Genomic DNA, 21,190 nt, shown 5'->3' on the forward strand with positions numbered 1-21,190 from the left:
TACATAATAGAAGCTAAATATATACTAGTTATTATTATTCCTGTTACATTTTTGAAAGATTATTATTTTCAACAATTTTCTTATAAAAACAACTTCCAAAAGCAAATACAATATTCTTTGAAAAATTATACTGGGGAGTTTAAAATTTTTTTTATTATACGTCAAATTCTGGGATACATGTGAGGAACGTGCAGGTTTGTTACATAGGTAGACACATGCCATGGTGGTTTGCTGCACCCATCAACCAGTCATCTACATTAGGTATTTCTCCTAATCCTTTCCCTCCCCTAGTCCCTCACTTCCAATAGACATGTGCACACATATGTTTATTGGATACAGTTTTTAACTGAATCTAACACATTGAAGATAACTTTAGCCTATATAAACAAATATTCTATTGATTTGATCATTTAATAGATGAGATAATTAATTGGATGCATCGTTTTTTTTTTTTTAAGACAGTCTTGCTGTCGTCCAGGCTATAGTGCAGTGGCGCAATCCTAACTCACTGCAACCTGCACCTCTCGGGCTCAAGCAATCCTCCCACCTAAGCCTCCCAAGTAGCTGGAACTACAGGTGTGAGCCACTGCTCCCAGCCTTGATGCATCAATTTTTGATACAGATCTGTTTTATTTGCATATTCATAAACTAGAGTGTGAATGGGGAATGAATTTGGACATTATATTACAGTACCAAAATAAAGAACTATTGAGTTTAGAGAGCCCCAGTTATAGAAACTTTAAACAACCCTAGTGGCGTAAATTAAAAATTGTCCTCTAGTCATTAAACTACTTATTAATATCTTTTTGTGGTAGTTTCCATTATATAAACATTCAGTTTTCAATCACATTATTAGGAAAAACATAACAAAGTAGAAAGTTACCCTTTTAAGTATTTTGCCCCTAGTAAGACTAGGAAAATAAACCATTCAAAATGAGAAAACATGTTAAGTAGAAACATATTAAAATGGCTATATGAAGAATATACATACCCTTCCGTTTGGAAAATCATTTGAAAGCTGTCTACCAAGCTTTTATAACTGTTTGGATCAGTTGCACATCTCTGAATCTGAAACCTAGAAGGAAAATCAAACCAAAAACTCTAAGTTAAAGATTTTGCCAAATGCCTTTTCTCATTTTTTAAAGTCTTAGAAACAGCTTTTCAGATTAATCTAGAATATTCTGCTTTGGTATGGATTTTATTCATTTATTAGCATTACATGATCTTCACCTTATTTTCATAGCCTTTAAAATTACATTTCTCTGTAATTTAATGAAATCTATAGAAAAAATGTATTAAAATTTTTTTATTATTATTATACTTTAAGTTCTAGGGTACATGTGCATAACGTGCAGGTTTGTTACATATGTATACTTGTGCCATGTTGCTGTGCTGCACCCATCAACTCGTCAGCACCCATCAACTTGTTATTTACATCAGGTATAACTCCCAATGCAATCCCTCCCCCCTCCCCTCTCCCCATGATAGGCCCCGGTGTGTGATGTTCCCCTTCCCAAGTCCAAGTGATCTCATTGTTCAGTTCCCACCTATGAGTGAGAACATGCAGTGTTTGGTTTTCTGTTCTTGTGATAGTTTGCTGAGAATGATGGTTTCCAGCTGTATCCATGTCCCTACAAAGGACACAAACTCATCCTTTTTTATGGCTGCATAGTATTCCATGGTGTATATGTGCCACATTTTCTTTATCCAGTCTGTCACTGATGGACATTTAGGTTGATTCCAAGTCTTTGCTATTGTGAATAGTGCCACAATAAACATACGTGTGCATGTGTCTTTATAGCAGCATGATTTATAATCCTTTGGGTATATACCCAGTAATGGGATGGCTGGGTCATATGGTACTTCTAGTTCTAGATCCTTGAAGAATCGCCACACTGCTTTCCACAATGGTTGGACTAGTTTACAGTCCCACCAACAGTGTAAAAGTGTTCCTATTTCTCCACATCCTCTCCAGTACCTGTTGTTTCCTGACTTTTTAATGATTGCCATTGTACCTGGTGTGAGATGGTATCTCATTGTGGTTTTGATTTGCATTTCTCTGATGGTGACTGATGACGAGCATTTTTTTCATGTGTCTGTTGGCTGTGTGCATGTCTTCTTTTGAGAAATGTCTGTTCATATCCTTTGCCCACTTTTTGATGGGGTTGTTTGTTTTTTTCTTGTAAATTTGTTTGAGTTCTTTGTAGGTTCTGGATATTAGCCCTTTGTCAGATGAGCAGATTGCAAAAATTTTCTCCCATTCTGTAGGTTGCCTGTTCACTCTGATGGTAGTTTCTTTTGCTGTGCAGAAGCTCTTTAGTTTAATTAGATCCCATTTGTCAATTTTGGCTTTTATTGCCATTGCTTTTGGTGTTTTAGACACGAAGTCCTTGCCCATGCCTATGTCCTGAATGGTATTACCTAGGTTTTCTTCTAGGGTTTTTATGGTATTAGGTCTAACATTTAAGTCTCTAATCCATCTTGAATTAATTTTCGTATAAGGAGTAAGGAAAGGATCCAGTTTCAGCTTTCTACTTATGGCTAGCCAATTTTCCCAGCACCATTTATTAAATAGGGAATCCTTTCCCCATTTTTTGTCTTTCTCAGATTTGTCAAAGATCAGATGGCTGTAGATGTGTGGTATTATTTCTGAGGACTCTGTTCCATTGGTCTATATCTCTGTTTTGGTACCAGTACCATGCTGTTTTGGTTACTGTCGCCTTGTAGCTACAAGTAGTTTGAAGTCAGGTAGCGTGATGCCTCCAGCTTTGTTCTTTTGACTTAGGATTATCTTGGCAATGTGGGCTCTTTTTTGGTCCAAATGAACTTTAAAGCAGTTTTTTCCAATTCTGTGAAGAAATTCATTGGTAGCTTGATGGGGATGGCATTGAATCTATAAATTACCTTGGGCAATACATTTTCACAATATTGATTCTTCCTATCCATGAGCATGGTATGTTCTTCCATTTGTTTGTGTCCTCTTTTATTTCACTGAGCAGTGGTTTGTAGTTCTCCTTGAAGAGCATTCTTATACACCAGTAACAGACAAACAGAGAGCCAAATCATGAATGAACTTCCATTCACAATTGCTTCAAAGACAATAAAATACCTAGGAATCCAACTTAGAAGGGATGTAAAGGAAAAAATGTATTTTCATCTATTTCTTAGCCAGGCAGATTTGCCCTGAGGCATTTATGCTTTTTCCTTTTGTGAAAAGCATACACATATATTGTAGATGTTTTAATGTAGAATTCAGAATTCTGAGTATACATATGAAACAATAGTGCTATTTCCTATCATAATAAGTGTTCCTTGATGGCAATTTAGCACAAAGGTTAAAAATACAGAGTAGCCAGTCTAATATTCAGAATCTACAAGGAACTAAAACAAATTTACAAGAAAATACCAAACAACCCCATCAAAAAGTAGGCAAAGGATATGAACAGATACTTCTCAAAAGAAGACACTTATGCGGCCAACATATGAAAAAATGCTCATCATCACTAGGCAATAGAGAAATGCAAATCAAAATCACAATGAGATACCATTTCACGTTAGTTAGAATGGCAACTATTAAAAAGTCAGGAAACAACAGATGCTGCGGAGGATGTGGAGAAACAGGAACACTTTTACACTGTTGGTGGGAGTGTAAATTAGTTCAACCATTGTGGAAGACAGTGTGGCAATTCCTGAAGGACCTAGAACCAGAAATACCATTTGACCTAGCAATCCCATTACCTGGTATATACCCAAAGGATTAGAAATCCTTCTACTATAAAGACACATGCACATGTATGTTTATTGCAACACTATTTACAATAGCAAAGACTTGGAACCAACCCAAATACCCATCAATGATAGACTGGATAAAGAAAATGTGGCACATATACACCATGGACTACTATGCAGCAACAAAAAAGAATAAGTTCATGTCCTTTGAAGGGACATGGATGAAGCTGGAAGCCATCATTCTCAGCAAACTAACACAGGAACAGAAAACCAAATACAGCATGTTCTCACTTATAAGTGGGAGTTGAACAGTGAGAACACATGGACACAGGGAGGAAAACATCACACACTGGGGCCTGTCGGGGGCCGTGTGGCAAGGGGAGGGAGAGCATTAGGACAATACCTAATGAATGTGGGGCTTAAAACCTGTAAGACGGGTTGATAGGTGTGGCAAACCAGCATGGTGCATGTATACCTATGCAACAAATCTGCACGTTCTGCACAGGTATCCCAGAACTTAATGTTAAAAAAAAAAAAAAAAAAAAAAAAATTACAGAGTAGCTAATAGGGCCTAACTTTGATCCTGATTGTAAATTTGGAATTCATTCTGGCAGGCAGGAGTCTGCATTTGAAGCAAGAGTTGGTGTTGTATATTGGGATTGTATTACTCTACTGTTTACTATCACTACTCCATGATGGAACACGATTGATCATTCTGGGTAGTTCAGGCTACCTGGATCTTCAGAGAAGCATAGTGCCCTGCATATAGAGCTCAATAAACATGTGCCCCATTTTTGAAAGTTAAATTCTTTTTTCTTCTTTTTGAATATGATCATGCATCTCTGAACTCTTAGCCCTCCAAATGTGGAAGTTTCCAGTACAAGGGTCTTATCTTTTTGTTTTGTATTTGCTCTGGAGTTTGTTTCTAAAGAGGTTTATAACAAGTACTCTCATTTCTCCCATACCTAAGTTCTCTATACTTTGGGTTCTTTAGCCTGCCTATTCCTTGTGCTTTACTTTATTGTTCCTGTTGTAAGTTAGGGCTCTTGTTCCTTCTGTGGGAGGGAATTCCCTCCACAATTTTACCTGCTTTTGAAAAAGAACTTTTCAAAAATACTTCTGATGTTATTTAGTTCAAAATGCTTTTCTTAGATTGTTGGCTTGATGATACGAATGCAACGTCTACTTCTAGGAATAATATATTTTATAGTTCTAGGCCTCACAGAATTATGCTGCAAACTGACACATATCAGACAGAAGAATGAATGTACTGCTTTGACTGAAGTAGTTGGGCATATGGCCAGAGTGAGTGTGGTATAATACTGAAAAGCAAAGCAAGGCTGGAATTACATTTGGTTTTGTAAAGTGAAAAGTTGCTACATGTGTTTGTGAAGAAGTACTGAACAGTACTGTGAAGAAGTTTGTGAACAGTACTGTTCAGGGACGTGGGAGTTCAGTCTTCCAGCAGAGTTCTTTGCAATACAACTCTCTAAATGAGTACCTATTGACCAATTGGATGGATTAGAATGGGAGTATGGCAGAGAGAACAATCAGGAAGGAGATATGATAGTCTGGGTGAGAAATAATGGTGCTAGAATATAAACAAAAGGCAACAGGAATATAATGAAAGGGGCAAGCTTGTTGGGTAGTCCTTTTTCTCCTTAATTTTTTAAAGTGACACATTTAACATATTCTCCTCTTTTTTTTTTTTTTTTTTTTTTGACAGGGTCTTGCTCTGTCCCCAGGGTGGAGTGCAGTGGTGCGATCACAGCTCATTGCATCTTCGAACTCCTAAGCTCAAGCCCAAGGGATCTTCCCACTTCAGCCTCCTGAGCTGGGACTATAGGCATGCACCATCATGACTAGCTAATTAAAATAAAAAAAAATTTTTTTTGTAGAGGTGGCGTCTTCCCTTCTTGTCCAAGCTGGTATGGAACTTCTGGGCTCAAGCAATCCTCCCGCCTCGGTCTCCCAAAGTGCTGGGATTGCACGCATGAGCCACTACCCCTAGACAACAAATCACTTTGAAACATACAGAGCAATTTCCAAAATATGACTTTTGTTCAGTTCAAATAAGAATCTTCATTTCTGTATTTGCCTATTTGTAACCTATATTCATTGTTGAGTATAAAATCCTTTCTTACATCTAGTGGGAAAAACCAAGACTCTTCTCTAACTGTTCTTTTAAAAAATTATTCAAAATAGTTTTATATATTATGAAAGTATTAGATAAGCATAGATGCTTTTCATAATATCTGTAATAAGCTTTAATTAAGTTCATTTATCACAGTAAATTCCTTTCTAGATGCATTTTCCCAAATTACGAATTATTTTCTTAATGTGTGCCATATGATTTAAGATGCTACAGGTTTTTAAAAAACCCAGGGTATTACCTTCGACCTCAAGATGCACAAGAAATAAATATGAAGAAAAAAATAACAATATAAGAGGAAATATGCAAAATGTGAAGTAGCATCCGCACCGGGTTGTCCAGGTGTTCACAAGGGGAGCAATTACCGCTTTCTGCAGAGGGTCAGCAAAGGTTTCAGGAAAAAGAAGGATTTGAGCTGACTCCTCATGGGAGTCAGAGAGTAAATCAGGAAGAAGCATTCCAGGTGGGGAGATGACAGGAACAATGGCCAGTAAGGGAAAGCTGTCCTTTCTAACAGGGAAGCGAACACCACAGCCACCTACCCCGTGTTTCCTTCGGGAAAATGTCACAGTACTCTGCTTGCTGCATGCCCTTGTTTGCTCAGGGTGCATGGAGACCTGAAGTGGTTTGGTAGAAGGTATATAGGAGCTAAAGTCAAAGCCCAGTATAAAGCACTTGACCTTTTCTGCTGCTCAGGTCAGCACTTCAGCTACCTCAGGGTGGCCATTGCACAATTGCGCGGCCCTGGTTCCAGATGGGTCGGTCTGTGAACAAGTCAGCAGATGGGCCAGGCAAGCATGTCCTATGTCTAGACATTCAACCTCAGCCTTTCCTTCCCTTCTATGGTTAGAGATCTCAGCTTTGCCTATGATGTCTGTATGCCCAGGTAATTCCCAGGTGGGTTTTCTGACAGCTTGTGCAAACGTGAATACAGAGTATGATGATTTCACAAGTCTAGGCACTTCACTCACTAGTTGCAATTTCTTTTTCTCTTTGCAGAACCAAATAGATCATATTTCCTATCTATTATTCATTCAGTTAATAAGAGTTCTTGAACACAGCTATTTATTATACACTCTTCTATTTGGCGGCTTATAAAGAAATAAGACAAAGCCTGCCTTGTAGAAGCTTTCAGTAAGGTGAAGGAGACGTGCAAATAGATGATCACCATAAACAAAACCTATTGTTTAGAAATAGCATTTCAGAGTATCAGATGTTTAGAAATAGTGTTTCAGAGCATCAGATGCTAGCACCACTCTCATTGGGGATGATCGGCTATTTATGGGTGGGAAATAGTACTTAGCAGAGACAATGGAAGGGAAAGGGAGAGGGGAAATAAAGAAAGACTAACTTTGGGCTACATATCTGCAATTAAACTTTACCCACAGATTTTCGAACAGGCAACAAGAAAGGGCAGTCCATGAAATCCTTGAGGAGTGCTTCATTTAGGAGCTGACTATCTGATGAGTGACGCTGAGTTAATTACAACCAGGAGCGGCAACATCAAAATAACATTACAGGAGCACAGTCCATAAACCATGTTGCATGAGCAATGCAAAAGGATGGGCAGGCATGGTAACTACTAATGCCCCAGTAAAGCCTCCCTTCCATTCTTAGCTATGCTAAAGCAGCGAGAGGCCCCATTACACAGGCTAAGGTAAGAACAGTTGTCTCTTCTACTGTGCCTCTCACATACATCATATCTACGCTTTGCAGAGAAAGCACTTGCAGTATTTGGTTGCAGTATTTTGTTCCATTACACATGACTTATTCTGATCACAGAGTTATCAGCTCTTCTCAGGAATCTGTTTCAAGTTGATATAATTACAGTGCATTTTGGTCAATCATGTAAAACAGCAATTTCCTTCTTCCTCTGCTCTACATTTCAGCAACTTAAAAGGTTTCTCTCTTGGATTGAAGCTTTACATCAGCATGTTCCAAGCTGCATTTTCTGCTAACAAATTCTCTCTATACTCAGGGAGACAATTTTCCAGTTACGTAATACAACCCCTTGTAAAATTACAAAGGCAAAGCCACACCACTCTTGATTGCATTTAGAAGAAAGGGTTGGACTTCTCCATTGTCCTAATAAAAGCAGCTTAAATACATATGGAATATCCATCTGAGTAACTTCTTTTATTAGAATGGAAACTTGCTGCCACACTGACAGAGTGGACAATGATGTAACACTTCGGACATAGTTGGTGCCTAACATCCGATCAGAATCGCACACAAGAGACAGGAGTGTGGCTCAAACCCTAGGCTACATTGCAAAGGAGCCAGATACCTATCTGTGGCTGTTCTCATAGCCAAAGGACTGCACACACTTAACCAATGGGAGGAAACAGGCCCTGCCATTTACCAGCCACAATACTGAGTGAGTTACTGTGGTAACCACCAGGGTAGGGAAGGGCTTCTCAATGTTCCCAAACAAATGTACGAGCATATTTTTTAAAGACAAAAAATGTTTGCACTCATTGAAGCATTTTTTTCTAAATTAGCTGAGAATCATGACTGCAGCATTTTGCACTGTCTTCATTGTGTGCTCAGTGATATTCTATTTTAAACTAGTCTGTGACTCAGTCTCAGCATAGATATACCACTTCCGCTTGTTTGAGTACTTCTGAAGATATGGCCAAAAGAAAGATATGTCTGTAAGAAATAAAAATGGCTTGGCTGCCTTAAAAGTCTCACGCCTGTAATCCCAGCACTCTGGGAGGCTGAGGTGGGCAGGTCATGAGGTCAGGAGATCGAGACTATCCTGGCTAACATGGCGAAACCTCATCTCTACTAAAAAATAATTAAAAAAAAAAATTAGCTGGGCATGATGGCGGGTGCCTGTAGTCCCAGCTACATGGGAGGCTGAGGCAGAAGAATGATGTGAAGCCAGGAGGCGGAGCTTGCAGTAAGCCAAAGTTCACGCCACTGCACTCCAGCCTGGGGGACAGAGCGAGACTCTGACTCAAAAAATAAAAATAAAAATAAATTAAAATAAAATGAAATGGCTTTGCTGCCTTAAAAGTCTCAAGACAAGGTGCTTGAAAATTCTAAAATCTCAAATTTATGCGGTGCCTTTATTTCCAAAGCAATTTTATATCTATCATCTTCTTAACGAATACTGAACATTCTGGTGAGTGGAGGCTTTAGAAATATATTTGTACACTATACAGTATATATGCATATATAGTATATGTACATATATATGCATATATACTGTATATATCCATATATAACTTATATATTATACATTTGGTGCAAAAGTCATTGTGGTTTTGGCCATTACTTTCAATGGTGCCTAACACTCAATCTTTTAATGGCCAAAACCACAACTACTTTTGCACCAACCTAATATAACTTATATAGTCCTATCTTTATATGAATATGCAGTAATTGAATTGCAAAGGGTTGTATTGGGGTAGATGATAGGATTTATCCTGAGGCTACATTTGCATAGCACACACTCTGCTGCTTTTTAGTTAGATCATATGATTATTTGGGGTGCTTTGGGAGAGGGAACTGATGGAGAATGGCAGTGGGAAGCCATTCCAAGCCACCCCTTTGGCACTGCCACCAATCCCTAAGCAAATCAGTGAGATAGGTAAAGAGCATTTCTGGTGTCACCCCTGACTCACTTCTTAGTTCAGTAGCATTCCTGTGCTCTCTTCTGCCTTCTCCCATTTAGCTCTGCTTTTGGAAACACATTCACATCCATCATTCATCCTTATTGTGACTTCTACTTTAATGTGCCATCCGTCAAAATGTGTCCTCTCTTATAAGGATTTCAGCAATCAAAAAGGAGATCAGAAGGTTTGTTTTTGTTTAGGATGAAAATGCAGCGGATCCTTACCACCAAAGCCAGCCTTAAGTGCCACTTTTCCCCCTTCACTGGCAATTTATGCCACAATACACTAGGCTACATAAAAATTCCACCTTTGTGTCAAAGGAGGTGAAGCACTTTGAGGAACCGAGACGCAGACTGGGAGCCACTGGTTGCAATTCCAGTGCTGCCGCTGACTCACAGTGTAAACTGGTGAGACTTGTAATTTAATCCCTCTGTCTTTTTCCTCAGCAATAAAATGGGACAATTTGATTTGAGGGAGAGCAGCACACAAACTTAATATTTGAGTTTGTTAGCCATAAGGGAGAATAGACCTTGCCTTTTGTATTCTAAAGGCCCCAAATTCCATCCTTTCTAGAGGTGGGAGACTGCTAGGAAAAGTTGTATACTGATGATAAGTGGTGATGAGCCTAATGAAACTCCCTGCAGAGATTTCTGTGAATGTGCCATGAACAAAGATTATTAGTAATTACCTGAATATTACACGTGTTCCTCAATAAACACTTAAGAAGCCCACTAATGAATCAGAGATTAACAGACTAAAGGTTTGCAATTACAGAACACATTAAAAGGATAACTGTAGGAAGATTAAATAAAGATTTTAATTCACTGTAATTAGCCTTTCTTACTGAAATTAGATGTTGCGCCTACAGAGTATGTTTGCTTTCTTATGAGTTGGTTGAGCATAGCCAAAGTCAGACCAAACATGCAAAGACATGTCTGAGGTTTTGAAATTTACGTGTACACACCGACCTCACCAACTCTGGGCAAAGACCCAAGAAAGCACATCTTCAGAAGAATTCCCACCATGTATGTTTGTTTTCCATTTTCTGAAAAATCACCATCCAAGAGAAGAAATAGCATCTTTCCACAGGAGATAAGCACTGGGGCCTGTGCCTTTCTCATCCCTCCGGAAAGAGCACATCAGATGGTGGAAAGATGACACTGCTGGTTTTGAACATAGTTTTTTTTTTTTTTTTTTTTTTTTTTCTTTTTTTTAGCAAGTACTGGGCAGGGATGGGTGGGGGATGGTTTCCTTCTAACATTGCTCTATGTCCATAGCTTTACTCTTCCAAGTTGAAGTATCTTGTAATGTGAATGGTAGTTTTTTAAAAAATTTAGCTGCGGCAATTTTGTTTTCACTTCAGATTAAATATAACAATAATCTACACTGGCTGGGTGTGGTGGCTTGCGCCTGTAATCCCAGCACTTTGGGAGGCCGAGACAGGTGGATTACTTAAAGTCAGGAGTTTGAGACTAGCCTGGCCAACATGGTGAAACTCTATCTCTACTAAAAATACAAAAATCAGCTGGACATGGTGGCAGACACCTGTGATTCCAGCTACTCAAGAAGCTGAGGTAGGAGAATCATTTGAACTCAGGATGTGGAGGTTGCAGTGAGCCGAGATCATGCCACTGCACTCCAGCCTGGACAACAGAGCAAGATTCTGTCTCGAAAACAAAACAAAACAAAACACCAAACCAAACCAAAACAAAAATAATAATAATAACTACATAACATTGCCTTAGCACTGACTGAGATCAACAGGGCCTCTAATCATGTTCAAAGGTGTGGTTTATAGTTCCAGACATGAATTTTTGTCTCAGTATTTACTGAGCTCCCCATCTGTACAAGGAACAAGGTTAAGGGTTTGGAGGCCCCAAAGATGAATAACACCCAGGTCCTGCCCTCTAGATGAGAACAAACCAAGGTGGGGGACAGGAGATGTTAGTAATTAACTATAAAACAAGGTAGAATATGCATGTTAAATAGAGATTCTAGGAACTTGGTTCACCTGCAATTTAAGCATTGCCTTTGCTTGTTGCTTTCACATTCTAGGCCTGGCATCAATTAACACTCCAGAATAAAGCTAACAAGTCCACCGAGGTCATGGAGTTTGGCTCTATCCAAGCAGTGATCACTGACTGAGGTTCAAAAGCAGTACTCAGACATATTTGGCTGCTTATCAAATTATTCTAAAAATCTAGGGAAAGATAGATACTTTTCCTGATTGTTGCTTAGTCATTTCTGCAAGACACAGAAACCTATACCCGGTTAAAATTAAGACGTTCTTTGCCTGTTTAGAATCTGTATGTCTTTATTAGGTGTAGGTGGGCAGGGGTATGCATTGGCTTAACATTTATATACTGTAAAGAAGACCAATAAATGTCTCTATGTTATTATAAAACAGTTTATAATTTGAAAAAATATGTATCCTGGAGTGCTCAGTCAGCCTAGATAATTACTACAGATAAAGTAACAACATCTTGGCAAGGCCACAAAGGCACAGAAAATCCTCTGTGCTATGTAATTTTGAACATGTTTTTTAACAGAGCCTCAAAAATACTATCTCTCTGAAATATCAGATCAACCCTGATAGCCTGAACATACTTTAAGTAATTTCCTGTGATCCTAGACACATCTAATTGCAGTTCCTTTCACAAGCCAAGGAGATTTAAAGACTGATATTTTGTGACTGTACACTTTACAATTCACAGTCTTACAGTACACTTAAATATCCTATAAATAGTTTGTCATTTTGTCAACCACAGATTTCATTACAATAAACATTTACTTCCACATCCTTCATGAGTAGGGTGAAATAGATCTAGTTTTGTACATCTTTCACAATTACAAGACATATGGTATTTCTAGTATTTAGAATCTATGAAAATTTGAGATTGCAAAATGAATTGTGATAAGAGAGCTTATTCCACCATCTGGCACAAGTTCTTCTACTTGTTTATATTACTTATGGGATAATAACTAACACACTGACAATATAATTCTAAAATTTATCTTAATGACAATATGCTAGTTAACAAGTCAGAGGCAAATGATCATTAGAGATTACAACCTAAATCTAATAATGTTAAACCACAAGTAATAAAATAGGCTAATTAACATAGCTGTATAATTAAAACGCTCCAAGCATAAACTGGTCTCCATGAAACAAAAGCTTGACTAGCATAACTTTCAATTATTTTGCTTTGTAAAATACATGTCACATCATAAAACTATGCTTAATATCAGATTATCGTGCGACCACTCTTTGAACATACATATGTATATATGTATACACATATTTAAACTTCATATTTAATGTGAACAAATGACTTCAAATCCACATGCTCTTACTACATTGTCCCACCTGCACTGACCTAGGCTGGCCATTACAGTGGTTAATTACCATGAGTCCAACTCATATTTGGGAAATGGGGGAAGGATGAATCAGACTGGAAATAGAACCCATTATCAAGGTAATAGAACAGAGAGGATCATACCAATCTCAGCAATCAACTATTAAAATTACTATATTCAAGACAAGTATCATAGTTTTCCTGCATTTTCCAAGAAATTACAGTTTTAAAAATTTGACCTCCCAACCCAAAAAAGTTACCTGTGCATCTTCTCTCTCCGATCCTCCCAAGCAACCCCCTTGAGTCCACAAGTTTTTCCTGTATTCACCAATAGCATCTACTGCCTAGTGAATAAGCACAAAACACCATCCTTACCTGTTGAACCTTAGCTCATTGTTCAGAATGAGACTGAAGTTCTTGGTTTCTAGCTTCCATAACAGATTTCCAGAACAGGGAATTTGAATGTAGTTAAAACTGCCAGAACCTTCTCACTGGCCCTGGGAACTGAGCCACTCTACAGAAACTATGCACTAGAGAACAGGAGCCAGGGGCCCAGTGAGGGAGTCTGTTGGAGAATATGGAGTCTCTGGAGACTTAATATACTATTCTATTTTATTTTAAGTGATCAAGTGTACCTACTGTATAGTTTATTTAGCACTGATAAGGATGCTTTTCAATAATATCAAAGAAAGAAAGACAAAAAGAATGTGGGTTGCTTGACATTCATAAGCATAATTGCTCATACTAGGAAAAAATTGGGGGAATGGAGATAATAAGCTTGGCTAATAAGGAAGAAAATATGCTTATTCTTATCATAGTGGTGGAAAATTTCAAGGGAGGTTTTTATTTTTATATCAAGACTGACCTCACATGTTACCAAGATTTGGATTGGTTGTTACCAGTTTTCAAATGAGGACACAATTTTCAAAAGCATATCATGGATGGATTGAACCCCAAACTGACAAACAAATGGTAGTCATACTGCTTACTTTTATATCATTTTCAACGTTGAGAGCATTCTTACATATATAATCTATCCCAGTGTGTCCTCTAGCTTCACAGTTTCCTTATGTTTGTAGGATTAAGATCACTTAGAAAAGAAAAATGCCAGTTTGGAGCTAAAAGGGCACCGGGCTAGAGTAAGCAGTTTTCTGTTTCCAGTGGTACTGTACTAAAAATTTCATCTCTAGTTCAGTGAGTGACCAGTAAAAGTGCTTCTCTGAAGTCAAGCTTTTTCATTAGTAAAAAGAGAATCACTTAAATATCATCCAGCTGACAATGAAGTTTACCTCTGGAATCCAAAAAAAAAAGCAGCCCTCAATGAACTGTGCCGGGGAGAGCGAGCCAGGCTTCCAAGAAGCTGTGTCCATTTAATTTGATTCCTCACTGCCAGGGGTATAGACTGTGAATGGAGAGAGATCTCCCCTTCGGGGAGAAGAGATGGACATCTTTGTAGGAGGTTTTAGATGCAGGTCTGTTTGGAGAGCAAAAGACATCATGTGATCTCATGTGATCGATCTCTTTTAGCCTTCTCCGCATAACTAACTGCATTGATACATTCTGGACAACAACAACAACAATAAAAGATCTGTCTATATTCATCTATTCCATGGGGCTTCCTTGTTTCCAAGTGTTTAAGTGCATACTGAATGCCTGAGGAATATCATCAAGGCCAGTATAAACTAATGAGCTCTGTAGCTCTCTTTCTCTCTCTTTCATGATCTCTTCCTCTTTCTCTTAACTAAATGCCTTTAATAATAAACATTCCATTATGTCATGAACTCACACTCAAAAGAGACCCAGTGGAAGAGTGTGGTTTCATCATTATCATCAAATTACATGTTAAAAACAGTCAAAAATCACTTAGAATACTGGCAACAGAAGAGATGCATGAATTAATCCGACCTAGTACCAGGCCCAACTTGTCCACAGAACTCGAACAAGAAAACTATGCTTCACTAATTAACAAATGTTTAATGAAAGACAACTAACATGTTTGGCAGTATTATAGGCAGGTGCTTTGCTGGGTTGCAATAACACTATAAGACAGTCCAAGTCATTTAATTTTGTAAAATGCTGACTTTAGCTAGCAGCTTTTACACAAATGTAATTTTGCATTTTAAAACATAATTACCTTTGGAAAATAACTCTCTGTTCTACAAATTGAGATCTAGATAATTGGGTGTCATGGGAAACCTAGGTTTCCTAAAATATTAAAAATTAAACATAATGCATGCTTTTAAAATGGGACCCAAGTTAGAAATCTACATGAATATCTAAGAGTTAAATCTCCTCCTTTAAATTTCCGCTGGGGTGAATTGTCATATCTAATGAAACTCCCCTCACTCTCATTCAACGAATCCTCCTGAAATTTAAGTGGGCAGATTCGAGTTAAACATTTGGAATTTCAGTCACTCCCAAGTAACACATTATTATTGAATATAAAAGAGCAAAAAGTATTCTCAAATACTGGAATTTACAGATAATTCAAGCCAACAAACATTCATTGAGTGCCTACACTGTACTGGGCACCTACGTGTTAAACTCTGCTTTACTAAGACACCAAGCCTCTCACAGAAGTTTGTATTACAATAAGACAGACACGTAGCATTCAAACATTAATAACAGGCAAGTCTTCCCAGGTTTGTCTTATTCTTGCTTGCCTCCTTGAATAGTACACAAGGAGCCCAATGCAGCATTTTTGGGGTCAGTGGGGACCTCTTGAATGGGAATTACCCTCCTGTTCTGTTACGCAGTGTTTTCTTCTAGCTTGGCAAGGCTTGGGCAGGCGAGTCCCTACGCTAATTGCCTCATATTGCTTTTCTGATGGTTTTCTCTGTATAGTTTTGTGCTGTTTTCTCTCTTTTTGCTAGGCAGTGAGGTCTCATTTCTTGCACATCAGTGTGTTGGCCTCTAAGTCACTCCCTCTGCTCCAGGCGCCTCCTCCCACTCTTTCTCAGCCACATTCCTCCTATGTGCTTTAATTCACCACTCAAAATCAGCAGTGGACTAAGGACCAGAGAACCCAGCTTGGTTATGGCTCTTTGTGAGGGCCTGAGGGGCCACACCATGAGTGAAGTCCACGGACGTTAGTGTCTGGCCTTTGCAACATCAGTGTGGGCTGTTCACAGATCTTTTTTTTTATGTGTTCTGTTTCTCATTTCCACGTCAGAGAGTTGAGGTTCAAAGATAAGTGGCCTCTGGCTAAGTCTGAACATTCCCTGAGAATAGGCTGTCCTGGGGGGAGGAGGAGTCATACGGCCTCCATTTTCCTGTAGTGTTCTCTCCCATAGGCCCAGGTGGTCACTCTCAGGTATAGCCCCTCTTGCACCATCAATGGCCTGTGGCTATGTGTGCCTGTCCCTTCCAGATCCCTCTACTCTAAGGGCTTAATAGTGTCCCGTGGCTCCTGGAAGCCAAACAAGATCTAATCACAACTTTGGATGAGGATGGGGATGAGGACGAGGACAACGACACAAAGCACAGCTGACGCCAGCCTGAATGATTCCCTCTTCCTTTTGTTCCCCTGTTTGTTTTGTGGATTGCGTTTCTGTTTGCTTCTTCAAGTAAAATGCCCTTCTGTGCTTTTTATGTTTGTTTCTCACTTCTGCATTATGGACTATGTGGTATGTGTCTGTTATTTAGATTTTCATAGATGTATGTTTAGTTTGACAATTTGACAAAAGTATGAAAATGTCTGTTGAAAAACCTTTATATTTTCAGAATTCAGCCCGAATCACTGTGGTTTTTCTGTTGGCTGTGGTGGTACTGCACTATCCCTTTCGATGGAAGAAAAGAGAAAGAAAGAAAAAACCACCACAAAGTGTTCTGCTTCCCAGTACAAATGCTTTTGGGCCTACTAAGCCCACTCTTACTCATGTGCATTAGGTCAAATTCTGGCTGAAATCATGGGACAGCTGCAACTTCATGCTTTGAAATCTCAAAAAAATCTTGATATACTCTCTAGGGTAGTTGGCAGATCTTTCCTTTTTTGTGTTTTAATTTTCCTTAATATAGACAAATTTTGAAATAAGGCAAGGGAAGAAATGAGTACCTTCAGTGGCGAAATCAGTATATTCACAACTTTAAATATGTAATGCCAAGATAACTTTCTACAATGAAGATTGGTTCAAATAAATATTTGTCAGTGGTATTACTTGTGTCAGGTTAGGTTTCAGTTAACTATTAAGAGAGTTAAAAGGCTATGAAAATAACATGGTGTTTATAATTTTTGTTAAATTGATAATAAATGTAAAAAAAGCTATGCGGTTTCTGAAGATGTTTTTAAAATTTACCACAGATAAGCAAGTATACAGTTGAAGATACCACACTTTTACACTCTAGTGCAATACAGACAAAACAATTTCGAATCCCAAGTTTAAACTTTCTGGAAAGTTGAAGGCACAAGATGACTTTTTTGTTACATTGTTACATGTCATAGTTACATGACTATTTTGTTACCTCATCCTAAATGAGTGTGGCTTCATGCCTTCGTCAAGGGATTTGGTGGCTAGGACTGATATGTCTCAAGGTGACTCACATAAAGCGGGAGGTGGTTTATGACAGAGACCATGTGTGGCAATGTGAGGTCTTCTTCTGGAACTGGGACTGAGGTATGGATCCATGAGGAATTATGCAGATGGGATCAACTGTCCACTAAAACCTCCTGCTCCCTTTTTTGTCATATAAAGTTGATTCTAGAAGACATACACCCAGCTAGATATATCCAGGGATACTCCCAGTTCCCTGTACATCCATGGATAGCTCATGTGACTAGCTCCTATCAGTGAAATATAAGCAGAAGTGACATGTACCACTTCCAGACTGAGGCTTTTAAGAAGTGACACTTCTTCATTTTCTTTTTTGTTTCACCTGCACGATACACCTTATGAGACACATGTCACATCAAGACTGTATCACTCACAAGTTGGAAGCAGAGGGTTCCAAAGCACTAGTGGGTACAGAGCCACAGATAGGAGGAGCCTGGATCCCTAAATCACACACTGAGGAAAACCAGCTACCATCCAGGAAAACCTATTTTGTACTATTGAAGTGACTCTACTTCTACGAGTCAAATTGCTGAAACTTAGGGATTTTTTGTTACTGCACTGGGTGTGTCTTAACTGATACAAGAATTGGAATTGTACTGTGACTCTGTCTCTCTACAAGTCCTCTTTAAAGATGGTTCCTCCTGGTCCTCATGCTTCCTGCTCCCTCATCACACTGACTTTGATAGACCAGTGCCAAGTCTTGGTGTACTATGACGCAAACCTAGTGCCCACCACCTACTCCTTTCTGTACCACGTGTACCAAATATCTTTCATCAGCTCTTCCAGATCCTCTCTCTACCCCTTTCTCTGTTTGTTTGGTTTTGTTTGTCACTCTGTCCCCCAGGTTGGAATGGGGTAGTGAGATCTCACCTTACTGCAACCTCCACCTCATGGGTTCAAATGATTCTCATGCTTCATCTGCCTGAGTAGCTGGGACTACAGGCGTCCAGCACACCCGGCTAGTTTTTTTAGTTTAGTAGATGTGGGGTTTCACCACGCTGGCCAGGCTGGTCTTGAACTCCTGAGCTCAAGTGATCCACTCACCTTTCCCTCCCAAGGTGCTGGGATTACAGGTTTGAGCCACCACACCTGGTCACTCTCTAACCCTTTCTACTCTGTTCCTTCCCCTGAGAGGTGATTTGAATTGATTGCCTCAAAAGAGTCCTATGTTATCCTACTTCCAGCTGAATTTGGTTAATGAAGAACCCTGGCAGGTGACAAGGAGGCAGGAGAATGGGTTTGGAATATTTATTCATCTGGTTCCTTCCCACAAGGCTTCCTCAGGCTTGCTGGCTCTGTCAACAGGAGTTCACTGTTCCTATCAAGGAGACTTCTCAAAGATAAAAAGTTTTCATCTTTGAAGTTTTTCATCTTCTCCTTCACACATGCCTTGGAGTGACACCTCTACCTCCTGGTGCTGGTAGCCCCAGGATCCTGAGTTATTCCTTGTGGTTTTCTTTTACCCTGACCAAACCTTTGCATTTAACTCATGTATAAACCGTCTTCAATTTGTCCTACTTTTGGAGTGCCATCTGTTTCTCTCACTGCAAAACCATATCACAGTTACAATTCTCTAGGAGGTTATCCTTGGGTCAGCTGTCTAATGCTGGTTCCTTTAACCATGTCCAGGAGATAGAGACATCATGCAAACATGCTACCAAGCTCAACCCCTTCAGCAGAGGCTGAGTGGTGGCGGCTTGCCAAGGAGGGCATTTGCAGACACTTCAAAACAAGCGGTGTACAAATAGTACACCTTCATATTTTCTGGTAAAACTTTCCCTCTTTTCACTCCTCCTCAGCTATATGACTGATGTTGTCCGCTGTTGCATTTTTTTTTTTTTTTTCTGGTGGATTGCTTCGCCACTGAGAGAGCTGACACTTGCTTTCTACACGACTGTGTACTGTGACCAGTGCATATTTCTAGTACAACACCATGCAGAATCCAAGTCATTACATTGAAAAATGAAAATGTTCATAAAAACAGTAAGAGAGAAACCATAGAAATAACCACAGAATCCGATTTTCACCACATTACTTCTTAGGCAGAAAAAAATTCTTTGTACCAAACTAATTCATTAGCTATGCCATAGAGTATTGCATCCAAAGAACTAATCACAATTTTCTCTTTCACATTTTTTGAAGATCATTCACATTTGTTTTATTAGCATTAGTTCACAGCAAAAGATGCTACCTAAGCAACCATCTGGATGAGAAATTATTACTCCACACATCCCATCACTGTTATTCAGTGTGAAAAGTGCCTCATAGGTGGAAGTGGGGAGGGTTCAGTAAATTATCTAACCTTAGGTGTAACAAAGATTATGTGAATATCCAGGGACAGAATCCAAACATTTCATTTTAAGGGCTTTTTTCCCTCTAATTATTGTTTCCTATTACACTACTAAGTCTTTGGTGATAACATATGTATCCTTTTCTCTTTTTTCAGGGAAAGGGGTACTAGAAAGCAATCATATTCCTCTCTCTGGAAAAAGACAAAGTGGGAGAAAACATCTATTTTCACTCTACTTAGTTTTAAGTTTAAGTTGCATGTTTTATGTAAACTGTCATTAAGTTTGAGTAACAAAGTATTTATTTTTCAAAATTAATATATTCCTAAGGCCTACTACTGCTGCCCTTCACCACACATAGAAACCAACATCATCACCTCCTCAATATCCCATATTATCAATTTCATGGCTTGGGATATAGAAAAGCTTAGATTTACTAGGACTTCATCATGGGATTGAAAGTGGCAGAGGGTTATGTTTTTAAAAGTCACAGGTTGATCAAATGGTTCCAGTTTAGTTTCCCCTCTCTCTCAGCTCCCCGCCAAACCCAGCACACACACACTTGCATAGCTAAAATCAGGGAAATAAGTGTGCTTAGAAATTTACTCAGATTTCTAGCAGATCTGTAGACAGCAATTTATATTTGTTTCATCATGTTTTTCCTAAACAATGACTACATATAAAATATCATTAAAACAGCACTAGAGCTTTGAGTAAAATCCATAAAGATTTAAGACTGCACTGTCCAATATGGCAGTCACTAGCCACAGGTGGCTATCAAGCAGTTCCGTGGCAAGAGCAGCTGAGGAAATGGATTTATTTCATTTTATTTTAAATAATTTATATTTAAATTTAAGAACTAAAGAAGGATACAGTAGTTTTCCACTAAACATAACTTCATTGTTTTGCTAGGACTACATTTTACCCTACTTAATCATTGCATCCTGTAAGACATTGTATTGTAGGAAGCAATACTTTGTGCTTTTAAAAACATGGCTATTAGCAAATTCAGTTCTCCTCAGATAAACTTGGTGACTGACTGTACAGTCCCTCATTACTTCAGTTATTAATATAAGTTTAAAATAAAAAAGGCTCCACAGCAAGATAATTTTATTATGCCAGCTTGGAACTGAAAAGATCAAAATGCTTCCTTTGCTGTTTCTTCAAACATTCTTTTGTAAGATGCATCAAACCTTAGAATGAAGATGTCATGTCTATAAATCTAGCAAACTGTTCTAAGAAATCGAAAAATGGAGTCTACTGAATTAAATTTCAAACCAAATTAGGAACATGGAAAAGACTCTTAAATATACAACATTCTCTTCCTTCAAGCTATTTTAGTCACAGCTGAAAAGATCAGTGTAGTCTGTTCCAAGTATAAAATTTTAGAAAGATCAATACACAGATATGCTCAAGTCATTTCCATGCATGTGTCTTTGTTAGTTTGATAAAAGTGAAATAGAATCTTCCAAACATAAGGGACTGTCAGTAT

At 38.6% G+C, this 21,190-nt stretch overlaps 1 protein-coding gene across 1 annotated transcript in view; it reads right to left on the reverse strand.

Moving 5' to 3' along the window:
* SLC25A21 (solute carrier family 25 member 21) overlaps positions 1-21,190 on the reverse strand; it is a 512,026-nt gene that overhangs the window by 148,039 nt on the left and 342,797 nt on the right. Inside the window, exon 3 of the mRNA XM_007986522.3 lies at positions 992-1,075. Coding sequence (XP_007984713.1) covers positions 992-1,075 — 84 coding nt within the window. The remainder of the gene's footprint in view (positions 1-991; positions 1,076-21,190) is intronic.

The sequence above is a fragment of the Chlorocebus sabaeus genome, chromosome 24 (genome assembly GCF_047675955.1).
Source record: "Chlorocebus sabaeus isolate Y175 chromosome 24, mChlSab1.0.hap1, whole genome shotgun sequence".
Taxonomy (NCBI): domain Eukaryota; kingdom Metazoa; phylum Chordata; class Mammalia; order Primates; family Cercopithecidae; genus Chlorocebus; species Chlorocebus sabaeus.